A 14,618-nucleotide genomic window follows, 5' to 3' on the forward strand; every position below is an offset into this window, starting at 1 on the left:
GATTTTGTTTGTGTCCTCCCTCTTTTTTCCTTGATGAGTCTGGCTAAAAGATTATCAGTTTTTTAAAATCATTTTAAAGAACCCGCTCTGGGGCACCTGGATGGCTCAGGTCATGATCCTAGTATCCTAAGTTTGAGCCCCAAAACAGGCTCTACCTGTTTTGGGGCTCAAAACAGGGAATCTGCTCTACCTTTCCCTCTGCCGCTCCTCCTGCTTATGCTCTCTCACTCTATGTCAAATAAATAAATAAAATATTTTTTAAAAAGTAAATAACCAGCTCTTGATTTAATTGAGCTTTCCTATTGTGTGTGCATATTTGTCTCTCTTTTATTTATTTCTCTTTAATATTTATTATTTCCTCTCTTCTACTGGCTTTCAGCTTTGTTCTTCAATTTCTGGATCCTTTAATTATAAGATTAGGTTGTTTGAGGTTTTTATTATTTCTTGAGGTAAGCCTGTATTGTTATAAACTTCTCTCTTACAACTGCTTTCGCTGTTTTCCAAATATTTTTTTTAAAGATTTTATTTATTTGTTTGACAGAGAGCATGTGCACACGAAAGAGCACTAGCAGGGAGAGTGGCAGAGGGAGAAGCAGACTCCCCACTGAGCATGGAGCCTGACATGGGGCTAGATCCCAGAGATCATGGGACCATGACCTGAGCCAAAGGGAGAAACTAAACCGACTGAGCCACCCAGGCACCCCATGTCCCAAAGATTTTGGACTATTGTGTTTTTATTTTCATTTGTCTCCATGTATTTTTTTATTTCCTCTTTGATTTCTTGGTTGATGCACTGGTTGGTTCATAGTTGGTTTATATGTTTGTTCTTTCCAGATTTTCTTGCAGTTTTCATTTTCCTATCATTGTCATTAGAAAAGATGCTTGATATGATATTAATCTTCTTAAATTTTTTGGGACTTATTTTGTGACCTAACATGGGATCTATCTTAGAGAATGTTTCATGTGTAATTGAAAAGAATGTGTATTCTGCTAGTTTGGGGTGGAATGATCTTTATTTATCTCTATGCATCTGGTCTGTTGTGCCATTCAAAGGCACTATTTCCTTTAGATTTTCTGTCTGATCTATCCATTGATATAAGTGGGGTGGTAAAGTCCCCTAATATTATTGTATAACTATCAATTTTTTTCTCTTAAAATTATGTTTAAACAGATATGTTTCTTAATATGTGCTTTATGTATTTGGGTGCTCCAATTTGGGTACATAGGTATTTAAAATTGTTATATCATCTTCTTGGATGTTCCCTTTACCATTATGTAGTGACTCTTTATCTCTCATTAGTCTTCGTTTTAAAGTCTTTTTTATCTAAGTATTGCTACCCCCAGGTTTTGTTTTGTTTTGTTTTTGCTTTCATTTGCATGCTTTATGGTTTTTCAGCCCTTCACTCTCACTCTGTGTGTGTCTTTAGGTCCAAAGCGAGTCTCGTGTCTTGTAGGCAGCATACAGATGGGTCTTGTTTTTTTAACCATTTAGTCATGTAAGTTTTGATTGGAGCATTTATCCCCTTTAAAGTAAATTGTTTCTTAGTTGTTTTTGTAGTTTTTCTCTGTCCCTTTCTTCTTCTCTCTTTCTCTTCTCATGATTTGATGGCTTTCTTTAGTGTTATGCTTGGGTTACTTTCTGTTTATTTTGTGTGTATCTACTGTAGGTTTTTAATTTGTGGTTACCATTAAGTTCATATATAACATGGGTATGGCAGTTTATAGTAACTTGATGGTTGCTTAAGTTTGAATGCATTCTAAGAGTATTAAATTTTTAATCTGTCTCCATGTTTTATGTATATGATGTCATAATTTACATATTTTTATTTTGTATATACTTTTACTGGTTTTCTAGATATAATTTTCTATTTTTGTGTTTTAACCTCCATACTGGCTAAGTGATTAATCTACTACCTTCATTACATGTTTGTTTGTACCCATGAACTTTCTTCCTTTCATAATTTTTTTCTAGTTAGGGCTTTTTCTTTCCACTCAAAGAATTCCATTTAACATTTATTATCAGTCTGGTTTAGTGGTGATGACCTCTTTTAACTTTTGTTTGGGAAACATTTTCTCTTTCCTTCTATTCTGAACAGTAACTTTGCTGGACAGAGTATTCTTGGTTGCTTGTTTTTTCCTTTCAGCACTTTGAATATATCATGCGACTAGCTTTTGGCCTACAAAGTTTCTGCTGAAAAATCAGCTGATAGCCTTATGGGATTTCCATTTATGTAACTGTTTTGTTTTTCTCTTGTTGCTTTTAAAATTCCATTACTTTTTGCCATTTTAATTATTATATGTCTTGGTGTTGACCTTCTTGGGTTAATCTTATTAGGGGCTTTTTGTGATTCCTGTATTGGATGTCTGTTTTCTTCCCCAGATTAGGGAAATTTTCAGCTATTATTTCTTCAAAAAAGTTTTATGCCTCTTTCGTTCTCTTATCCTTTTGGGATCCCTATAATGTGAATGTTAATACTCAGTGATGTTGCTGAGTTTCCTTAACCTATTCTCATATTTTTTATTCTTGGTTAGTTTCTTCCTTTCCAATATCTTTTCTTCCACCTACCCTAATCTGCTTTTTTATTCTGTCTAGTATGTTTTTATTTCAACTATTGTATTTTCCATCTCTGCCTGGCTCTGTTTTATATTTTCTATCTCTTTATTGAAGTTCTCACTGAATTCATCCACTCTTTTTTGAAGTCCAATGAATATCTTTATAACCATTACTTTGCTTTTTTATCAGGCATACTGCTTGTCTCTGCTTTGCTTAGGTCTTTTGCTATGATTTTTTTCTTTGATTTTGGGACATATCCCCTCTGTCTCATTTTGTCTAACTCTATGTTTTACTGTGTTAGGGAGGTCAGCTATATCACCTGGTCTTGGAAATCACGGCCTTATGTAGAGGAAGAGGCCTTGTGGTACCTTTTCATGATAATTCCCCTAGTCACCAGAGCTAGATGCTCCTGGGGGATAATCTCTAGGGCTGTGTACACCCTAGTTTGTGACTGGGCAGTATCTGTCCTCAGCCCAGTCATCAGCAGTGATCCACTTTGCCTGCTTTGAGTGCACTGGATAGGGTTTTGTCCCTGTGCTGTTGAGGGGCCTAAGGTCTCTATGGACTTATAGGTGGGTAGGGTCAACAGTCAGCCTAACTGTCTACAGTTAGCCTCTGCAGAGGCACACACCATGGCAAGGTTTTATCCTGTTTGGCCCACAGAAGCTTTTGTTGATGGATGGGCCAAGAACTAGGTATTTGCAGTCTCTACAATAACTGTGGGTACACTGACCAACAGGGCTCTCTCTCTGCATAGTCACTAAAAGACCTGGTTGCTGGAATTGTAGGCATGCTGTTGTGTGGGGTTATCTCCCTCTCTCCCCAAGGCAGGAGTCGTTTTGGAGTGGCACTGGTCCCTACCATGGATGATTGCAGGATATAGAGGGGCACGAGCTGCTTTGCAGTGATGCCTGCAAAGGCAGGTGGGATGGATTGGGTAGGGCACACAGTGCTAGAAAGATAGGTAGAGAATGTTAGGGCTGTCTTGCAAGTGTCCAGCTATCTAGGCTGGGGGATGGGAGGAAAAATGGCACCCACTAACACTTGTTCTTGGAGAAGTCTCCTGAAGATCACTGCCCCTCCATTGCACATTTTGAGATTAGTAAATTTTCAAACTACTGATTCTGTGCTGTTTCTCAGTGGGGTTTTTTATTATGCTGGATCTTTAAGGGCAGAGGCTCAGTTTCCTACTTCACTCTGGCTTTCCTGAAGTTAAACACATTCCCAGTGCAGATCCCCAATGCCTGGGATGACTGGTGTGGGGTATAATCTTCTTGCTTCCCAATGCTTGGTATCCCTGTCATTTATGTTTAGTCCTATCAGGAGTTTGGTTTCTAACCACATCTTTGACCCTCTTACCTTTTTCAGTGTGGCCTCTTCTCTACAATTGACTATGGAAAGTCTCTTCTGCCAGTCTTTAGATCATTTTCAGAGTTAGTTGCACAGATGTCATTGTTATCTTGGTGTATCCATGAGACAAAGTAGCTCAGGATCCTACTACTCTGCTATCTTTCTCCTGACTCTGATTTCCCCTCATTCTGTACTCTAGACCCACTGATCTTCTCTTAGCCCTTTATATGCAGAAGTTTTGTACATTCTCTCTCCTCTGCATGTATTAATTTTCCCTTCCTTATTCTTCTTATTAGCATCTTATCTGTAAGAAACTCAACTCAGATATCATTACTTCATTAAATTTTTTTTCATTGCGTATATAACTTGGTCAAATATCCTATTACAGACTTGCATACTTCCCTTGCTCCTCTCCTTCATAGCTCTGACCGAGATAAAATTTTTCATTTGTTTACAATTCTTTTAAAGATTCTCTACTAGACTGTAGGTATCATGAAGGAGGAGCTTTGTCTGCACATGTAGTTGGTTCTCAGTAAATTTTTGTTGAATGACATACAGCCTGAGTTCTACTTTCTGACATTTAAAAATGTCAGAGATGGGCACCTGGGTGGCTCAGTTGGTTAAGTGTCTGGCTCTTCATTTCAATTTGGGTCGTGATCTCAAAGTTGTAGAACTGAGTCCTGCACTGGGCTCCTCACTTAGCAGGGAATCTACTGGAGATTTTCTCTCTGTCCCTCCCTACCATGTTCTCTCAAATAAATAAATCTTTACCAAAATATACCAGAGCCAAGTTTTTTATGTTCATTTGCAGCATATAATATTTCAGTATTTTGAAGGGGATATAGGATTAGGGCCATAAGATCATCATCACTGATTTTGCCTGGCTATTCTATTTATCAACATTAAACTTAATTAAATTTCATATACATGTATGGATTTATGTCTGTTCCTCTAAGTTCTAATATTGGTTTTATCAAAATGTACTGTTCTGATCTCAGTGGTACTCTTCTTTCTGTGCCATATTTCTTGGTTTCTTAACCAATAATTTATTATATTAATTACTATTAACCAATTATATTATTATATTAAATTAATTATATTAATTGGCTAATATCTTTCAAGGCCCACTATAGCTTTAATACTCAGTGTTTTCAGTATATACATTTATTCTTACACTTTTCATTAGTTTATATAAATGTGTGAAATGACATTTTGCTACTTTTTAATAGCCAATATTATTTGGCTATAAGAATTCTTAATGTGGTTCTATACTGATACCCATTTTTAAAATTATGATAGGCTTGAGTATATGAAATATACCATATCCATAAGTCTATATTCCCACGATGTTCTCTAGATTACTTTGGAAATGATCTTAAGCATATATAATCATATACACACCTAAACAGAAAATTATCTTTCAATTATCCTTCCAAAAGAAAAAAAAACAGAAACACTTGTATATGTATTACCTCACTGGAAAATGCATTAAATTACTAAGATATTTTAACATTTATATTTACATGAAACTGTACATAGATAAAACACCTAATATGCTTTAATACATTGATTAATAAGTCAACATGATGAATACACTTTCAGTTTAACATAATTCATTCCACCCATATTACCAAAGTGGTGTCACTGTGGAATTTTGGAATTACAGAAAAAACAGAGAATTTATTCAAGTAAAATTATACCTGTATTCATATTACATTTTACAGATAATCTTAAAAGAGCATTCTTGTTCATGTATTTGATACTTATTTTATGATACTTAAACAAGTAAGTGAAATGTATAATATTTAGAAGATTTTAGGATTTGTTTTATAAAAGTGATTTTATTTTTTAATCTTTGCAAAATAACACTAATATATTATCTTCATCTGTTAGTTTTCCAATCTTTGAAAATCCGTATCCCATGGACATTCATGAATCACCAGTTACATGCACAGCATACTTTGCTGATTGCCCACCAGATCTGATTCTAGTACTCTACTCTATAGGAGTCAAGCATAAAAAACAAGGATACAGTAATAAGGTAAAAGTAACAATGAAAAATAAGTTTTCTTTATATTCATATTATATGATCATACTATTTCCTGTTCTTTTCTGACCTTCCATATAAGAAGACTTGAACTAAATTCTTTTGAGGCCATAAGCTGTTGTCTGTAAAAGACATAACTTGGGAAGTTAAAATTTTTTAAATTCTACACAGCTTTAAGCCTATAAGAGTATACATTTCTTATATTCTTAGTATATACATACACTCTGAGATATACTTATCTATCATATATATTTATATTAGCATATAATTGAATCAAAAATATAGTTTTTAATTATTTTATATGATTATGTTTCTCAAAATTCAAGAGTCAACTCTTCAGTTAATTGTTATTCAGTGGTTAAAAAAAGACATAATTAACAGTCATTTGTTAAATAATTTTCTAAATTACATTTTGTTGTATTTAAAGGATTCAAATACTTACAATAGCAATAGACTCCCTTTTTATTATTTCTATTTGCACAAGGCTGTTGGAATGGACAACTCAAGAGAGCACAATTTACATAGTATTCTGTGTTAAGCAGAATTATGATCGTTTGGTGGCACACAGACTATGTGACAAATATAGCAACACTGTGGTTGTATGATTAAAATACTTGTTAAATAAATAGTAATATTTGCTAAAATTAATTTTTTTAAAGGAGAGGGAATTGTGCATTTGGAATTGTTTTGTCCAAAGAAAGAATTAAAAGCTAGCTGCACACTTCATCCTTTGTTACTTTACAGCTATTTCTTTTTAAGTGAATTTTTTGCCATTATTTTCAAATGTTTTCATTTAAAAAGTTTGTTATCTAAATTTAAAAAATAAAACTCATAAATTCTTCCTGAATAATCTATTTAGGAGTGGCCAATCAGTGGAGGAGCTTGGAACCTTGGAACACAAACGTATCCAGAAATTATTATTACTGGGTAAGTGGGATGTGATGTGTGAGTCCACCAATTAATCAACAAAAGATTTTATTGAATTTTTACACTTTCCTATAATTGTGTTCTAGGAAGTACCAGAAATATTATTATATCCTATATCAACTGACTTCATGCTCTAATATTAGGAATGAAAATAGACATAACAACAGATAAGGATGATATTTAAAAGATTATAAGAGGCTGTCCTTATGAGATATGGAACAGATATACTTCTTCCTATTTTTCCCACTAAGTACCACCCAAAGCCCAGGGTATTATGTTAAAAAAAAAACATAAGATGACTGGAAAAGGTGGAGAGAAGTTATGATGTCTGGGGCCCCCCAACATCCCAGAAATGACATGATGGTGAGTTTCTTGGGTTTTCTTTTTGCTCCATATATCCCAGAATTGGAGCTGAAGTACTTGGGAACTTAGAACTGCCAGTGGGCACACACAAAACAATAAAAAAGCCTGCCAAAGGATGAGGTAAGGGGACCTATCAAGACAGAAAACTGTTAGAAAATAATCCAATCACCACAGAAAAATCTATGGCCTAGAACAATCCACTCCACCAGAGGCTAAGAGGGGAGCATCAGTTTCTGACATTGAGCAAAAACTGAATAGGGAACTTTTAACCCTGCTGGGTGGTAATGAAACCCATCACCTGTAGTGTTAGAGGAGATCATGTGGGAACCGTAATTCTAACCACCACCCAGCAATAATGAGGAGCCACACATTTTCCTCTTCTCTGGTGATTACAAGTCTATGAGGAAGGAAAGAAGAAAGATAACAAGGCTGAAAAATCACATAAGGCATAATAGCTGAAAACTTCCTAAATTTGGCAATAGACATGATCCTATAGATTTCAGAAGTTGAATGAACAAGTAATCTACAAGACCCATCATAGTCAAACTTCTGAACACTGAACACCAAGTAAAAAATCATGAAAACAATGAAACAAATGATGCCTTACTGATAGTGTAAAACCAATTGGATGACAGTGGATTTCTCATCAGAAACCATGGAAGCCAGAAGAAAATCTGATCTGTTTCAAGTGCTGAAATAAAACAACCGATAATCCAGAATCCTATACTTAACAAAAACTCTCACAGCTCATATTCAGGTGGAGAGTCCAACTTGCATCTTCTTTCTTGAGAGGGAAATAGAGAAACAGAATGCACATTCAGTGTTCCTCCTTTTCTGGGGTATCCCCAAGAGATTTCACTCAGGTGAAACAGAATCTAAAGTACTGATGAAACATAGACACCTGCAGGCAGAGAATAAAAGAGCTCAGTGGTTTGTTGAAGCACCAAAAAACTTACAGTGCTGCTGGGAGACAACAGAGTGAGCAAGAGACTACAAGCCACTGATAAAGAAACAGGAAACCTAATTAGGAAATTATATGCACAAGCCCAAAGAAGACACATCTTCTTTAAGGTTTGAGAAGCCCCCAGGATTTCTACCTGGACTGATTGGTGAAGGTCTTCCCCTATACAAAGCCAATTCATAAGAGGTGGCTGTAGTGCTAAATCCAAAACAAGATATGACAAGAAGCACAAAGAAATAGTGAAATATGGCCCAGTTGAGGAACAAAAAACACCTCCAAGAAGTGACCCTAAAGAAACGGATACCTGTGAATTACCTGATAGTTCAGAATAAGTGTCTTAAAGAAGCTCAATGCATTAAAAGAGTACACAGACTAAATAAAATCAGGAAAATGATGAGTGAATGAAATGAGAATATTAATAAAGAGCAACTACAAAAAAGAAACAAAAAGATATTTTGGAGGAAAATACAACAGAAGACTTGATCAGTAGAAAGAATCAGCAAAGTTGAAGATAGGTAATATGAAAATTATCAAGTCAGAAAAACAAAAATGCCTGAAGGACTTATCGAATACCATTAAGTAGATCAATATAAGCACTGTGGAGGTCCCAGCAGGAGAAGAGAGAGAAAAGTTTTCAGCTTTCCAAATCTGAGTAAGGAAATGAACAAATATATTCCAGAACTTCCAAATACACCAATGAAGGTGAACCCAACGAGGCCCATATTGAGATACATCATAATCAAATGGCCAAACACAAGGAAGTAATCTTGAAAGCAGCAACAGAAAAGCTACTCATCAGTTATATGGAAACTCCCATAAGATATCAGTGGATTTCTCAGCAGAAACATTTTGGGATAGAAGTAACTGGTTTGATATATTCAAAGTGCAAGAAAGAAAAAAAAAAAAAAAAGCCAGCCCAGAATACTGTATCTGGAAAACTACTTCAAAAATGAAGGAGAAATAAAGAACTTCCAAGACAAAAGCTGAGAATATTTATCACCAATACACTTGCCTTACTAGAACTGCTAAAGGGAGTCCTTCAAGTCAAAATGAATGAACACTAGACAGCAAAATAAAGCATAAGAAAATATATAGGCAAAACCAAAATCTTGTAACATAGTATATAATGGTATATATAGTGATAGTATATAAATAACTTTATATATTTTATTTATACCACTTTATATAGTGGTAGTATATAAACAACTTTAAATTCAAGTTTAAAATTTATAAGATAAAGCATTTTTAAAAAGCTATATAAAATTGCATCAATAAGAGAAAGGATTAAAATCGTATCATTTCAATAGATGCAGAAAAAGTATTTGACAAATACCCATTCATGACACAACCCCCTTCAAAGTAGGTTTAGAGAGAACAAACCTCAACATAATAAAGGCCTTATATGGAAAACCCATTCCTGACATCATACTCAATGGTGAAAAACAGAAAATTTCCCCTAAGATCAGGAACAAAACAGTGATGTCCACTGTGACCACTTTTATTCAATATAGTATTGGAAGTCTTAGCCACAGAAACTAGAAAACATCAAGAAATAAAGGGCATCCAAATTGGTAAGGAAGAAATAAAACTCACTATTAGTAGATGCCTTGATACTCTACAGAGAATACCCAAAAGACTCCACCCAAAAACTACTAGAACTGATAAACGAATTCAGTAAATTCACAGGATACAGTATCAATGTACAGAAATCTATTGCATTCCTATACACTAATAAAGAAGCAGCAGAAAGTGAAATTAAGAAAACAATCCCATATATAATTGCACCAAAACCAACAAAATATCTAGGAATAAACTCAGCCAAAGAGGTGAAAGACCTATATTCTGAAAAGTTTAAAACACTGATGAAAGAAAGCCAAGATGACACAAAGAAATGGAAGGACAGTCTCTGTTCATGGATTGGAAGAGCAAATATTGTTGAAATGTTTTTACTACCCAAAGCAATTTACAGATTTAATTCAATCCCTACCAAAATACCAACATCATTTTTCACAGAGTTAGAACAAACAGTCCTAAAATTTGTGTGGAACCACAAAAGACTTTGAATATCAAAAGCAATCTTGAAAAAGAAAAACAAACTGGAAGTTTCACAATTCCAGATATTAAGTCACATTACAAAGTGATAGCAATCAGGGGCACCTGGGTGGCTCAGTGGGTTAAGCCTCTGCCTTCAGCTCAGGTCATGATCTCAGGGTCCTGGGATCAAGTCCCACATCGGGCTCTCTGCTCTGTGGGGAACCTGCTTCCTCCTCTCTCTCTCTCTCTGCTTGCCTCTCTGCCCACTTGTGATCTCTCTCTGTCAAACAAATAAAATCTTAAAAAAAAAAACAAAAAACAAAAAAAGTGATAGTAATCAAAACAGTATGGTACTGACATAAAAATAGACACATAGATCAGTGGAACAGAACAACAACAACAAAAACAGAAATAAATCCACAATTCTTTGGTCAACAAGTCTTCAACAAAAGAATGAATATACAATGGGAAAAATTCTCTTCAACAAATGGTATTGGGAAAACTAGACATCCACATGCAAAAGAAACTGGACTTTTTTTCGCCATTCACAAAAATAAACTCAAAATAGATTAAATACCTACATGTAAGACCTGCAACCATAAAAATCCTTGAAGAGAGTACAGGCAGTAATCTGACATCAGCCATAGCAATTTTTTCTAGACATGTCTCCTGAGACAAAGGAAACAAAATAAAAATGAAACTGTTGGGATTATATCAACATAAAAAGCTCTACACAGCAAAGGAAACAACCAATAAAACAAAAGAAGCAACTTATAGGAGAAGATATTTGCAAGTGACATATCTGATAAAGGGTTAGTATCCAAAATATATAAAGAAATTATACAACTCAATACCCTTCAAAACAATCCAATTTAAAAATGGGCTGAAGACATGAACAAACATTTCTTCGAAGAAAACATACAGATGGCAAATATCACTCATCATCAGAGAAATACAAAGCAAAACTATAAAGAGACATCACCTCACACCTGTCAGAATGGCTAAAATTAACAACACAAGAAAGAAAAATTGTTGCCGAGGATGTGGAGAAAAAGGAACCCTAATGCACTGTTGGTGGGAATGTTATCTGGTGAGGCCACTCTGGAAAACAGTATGGAGGTTCCTCAAAAATATTAAAAAATAGAACTATCCTATAATCCAGTAATTGCACTACTGGGTATTTACCCTCAAAAAACAAAAACATTAATTCAAGAGATACATGAACCTGTATGGCTATTGTAAATAATACTGCAGAAAACAAACTATGGAAGCAGCTCAAGTGTCCACTGATAGATGAATAAATAGAGAAGATGTAATATATATACAAGGGAATATTACTCAGCTATAAATGATAATGAAATCTTGCCATTAGCAACAACATTAGGTAGAGTTAGAGAGTATAATGCTCAGTGAAATAAATCAGAGAAGGCAAATACCATATAAGTTCATTCATAGGTGGAATTTAAGAAAAAAAAAAACTAGCAAAGAAAAAAGAGAGAGAAACAAAACAAGAAACAGATTCTTTACAGAGAACAAACTGATCATTACCAGAGGGATGGGGTGATGGGTGATACAGGGTATGGGGATTAAAGAGTACACTTATTTGTGGAGCATAACAAATAGCATGGAGGACAAGGGGAGTTAGAGAGGAAAAGGGAGTTGAGGGAAATTGGAAGGGGAGGTGAACCATGAGAGACTATGGACTCTGAAAAACAATCTGAGGGGTTTGAAGGGGCGGGGGGGTGGGAGGTTGGGGAAACCAGGTGGTGGGTATTGGAGAGGGCACGGATTGCATGGAGCACTGGGTGTGGTGCAAAAACAATGAATACTGTTACGCTGAAAATAAATTTAAAAAATTTAAAAAAAAAGAGTACACTTAGTATGAAAAAAATAAATTGATAAACTACATAAAACTATGTTAACACTTAAAAAATTTAAAAAGATGTAATTTGTGACATTGGTAAAACATAAAATGAAAGGGGAATTCTAAAGGAGTAGTTTTTTAATGCAAATGAAGTTAACTTGGTGTCTGTTTAAAATAGATTGGTATAATTATAAAATCTCTTATATAATACACATGGTAATCACAAAGAAAATCCCCGTAGAATATGTACAAAAGAAAATGAGAACAGAATCAAAGCATGTCACTATAAAAAGTCAATGAAACACAAAGGAAGGTAGAAAGAGAGAAAATGTGGGACAAAATAAATACAAGATGGAAAGAATATAATTTTAAAATGACAATAATAAAATCTTCCTTGTCAGTGATTTCATTAAAAATAAATGGATTAATTCCCAAAGCAAGTGGTTGTTATGTATAAGGATCCAACTATATGCTGTCTACAGAAATTCACTTCAGGTATAAGGACATACATAGGCTGAGAGTGAAAGGATGGATAAATGTATTTTGTGCAAATGCTATCCAAAAGAGAGCAGGAATGACCTTACTTAATTAGGAAAAAATATACTTTAACAAAAAAAGTTGTCATAAGAGACAAAGAAGTACAATTGTATAATGATAAAATGACCAATTCACCAGAAAGAAATAGAAGTTGTAAATATATATGTTTTTAGCAGCAGAGCACCCAAATATATAAAGCAAACATTGACAGACTTAAGGAGAGAAAGAAGTAACACAAAAACAGTAGGAGATCCTAACACCCCACTTCTTTTTTAATTCAATTAGCTAACATATAGTACATCTCCAGTTTTCGATGTGGTATTCAGTGACTCATCATCTGCATACAACACCCAGTGCTCATCACATCATGTGCTCTCCTTAATGCCCATCACGCAGTTAGCTCATCTCCCTACCCACCTCCCTTTCCACAACCCTTAGTTTGCTTCCCACAGTCAAAAGTGCCTCACCATTTGGCTCCCTCTCTGATTTCTTCACTTTTAGTTTTGCCTCCTTCCCACTATGATCCTCTGTGCTATTCCTGATATTCCACATATGAGTGAAACCATATGATAATTGTCTTTCTCTGCTTGACTTATTTCAGTTAGCATAATACCCTCCAGTTCCATCCATGATGATGTAAACGGTACGTATTCATCCTTTTATGAACCACATTTTCTTTATTCATTCATCTGTTGAAGGGTATCTCAGCTCCTTCCACAGTTTGGCTATTGTGGACATTGTTGCTATGAACATTGGGGTGCAGATGCCCTTTCTTTTCACTAAAACTGTACCTTTGGGGTAAACACCTAGTAATGCACTTGCTGGGTTGTCAGGTAGCTCTATTTTTATCTTCCTGAGGAACATCCATACTGTTTTCCAGGTAGTTGTACCAGCTTGCATTCATACCAGCAACAAAAACCTCACTTTCAATAATTAATAGATCTCCTCCTCAGAAGAAGAATAAGGAAACAGAGGACCTAACCTACAATTGGACCTAGCAGACATGTACAAAATGCTCCATTCAACAACAGCAGGATGCACATTATTCTCAATTACACATGAAACATTTTCCAGTACAGATCACATGTTAGGTCACAAAATAAGTTTTAACAATTTAAGATTGAAACTCTAACATTATCTTTTGCAACCACAGTGAAATGAAACTAGAAGTCAATAGCAAAAGGAAGACTGGAAAATCCACAAATATGTGGAAACTAAGCAACACTGTCTTGAACAATGACTAGATCAACAAAGAAATCACAAGGAGATTTGAAAATATCTTGAGACATGAAAATAAAAATACAATATGCAAAAACATGGGATTCAGCAAAAGCACTACTAAGAGGTTTATAAGTAAACATCTAAGAACTTTATAGTAGGAAATGTTGATATTGAAAAAAGACCTGATATCAAAAATCTACCTATGCACCTCAAGAGATTAGAAAAAGAAGAGAAAAAACAAACTCAAAAGTGGTAGAAAAAAGAAAATAATAAAGGTTACAGCAGAATTAAAATTGAATCATGAATGGAAAAACAAAAAATATTGAAAATGAATTATTTTTTAAAAGATCAACTAAATTGACAAAGTTGTAGATAGACTAATAAAAAAGATGAAAGACTCAACAAATACCGGACATGAAAGATGAGACATTGCAATTGATGCTGCCAAAATTAAAAGGTTCATAAGAGACTACTCTGAAAAACTATATGCCAAAAAATGAATAACTTAAATGAAATGGGTAAATTTCTGAAAACATACAACTTATGAAGCCTGAATCACAAAGAAATTAGAAGATTTGAAGGCCAATAACTAAGAAGGAGACTAAATAAGTAGTAATAATTTAAAAAAATCAACATAGAAATGTTTAGGACTATGTTTTCTCTAAACAACTCTACCTAACATTTAAAGAAGAATTAATACCAGTCTTTCTCAAACTCTTTGGAAAAATTGAAGAGGAGGGAACATATTCAAACTCATTTA

At 34.5% G+C, this 14,618-nt stretch overlaps 1 protein-coding gene across 8 annotated transcripts in view; it reads left to right on the forward strand.

Moving 5' to 3' along the window:
- The window catches only part of STXBP5L (syntaxin binding protein 5 like), a 411,609-nt gene that overhangs the window by 249,629 nt on the left and 147,362 nt on the right, over window positions 1-14,618 (forward strand). For all 8 annotated transcript variants that reach the window (XM_032852349.1, XM_032852345.1, XM_032852351.1 and 5 more), the window contains exons 13-14: window positions 5,798-5,945; window positions 6,811-6,878. In XM_032852349.1, coding sequence (XP_032708240.1) covers window positions 5,798-5,945; window positions 6,811-6,878 — 216 coding nt within the window. The remainder of the gene's footprint in view (window positions 1-5,797; window positions 5,946-6,810; window positions 6,879-14,618) is intronic.

The sequence above is a fragment of the Lontra canadensis genome, unplaced genomic scaffold (assembly GCF_010015895.1).
Source record: "Lontra canadensis isolate GAN:19392208 unplaced genomic scaffold, GSC_riverotter_1.0 scaffold6, whole genome shotgun sequence".
In the NCBI taxonomy this organism is placed as follows: Eukaryota; Metazoa; Chordata; class Mammalia; order Carnivora; family Mustelidae; genus Lontra; species Lontra canadensis.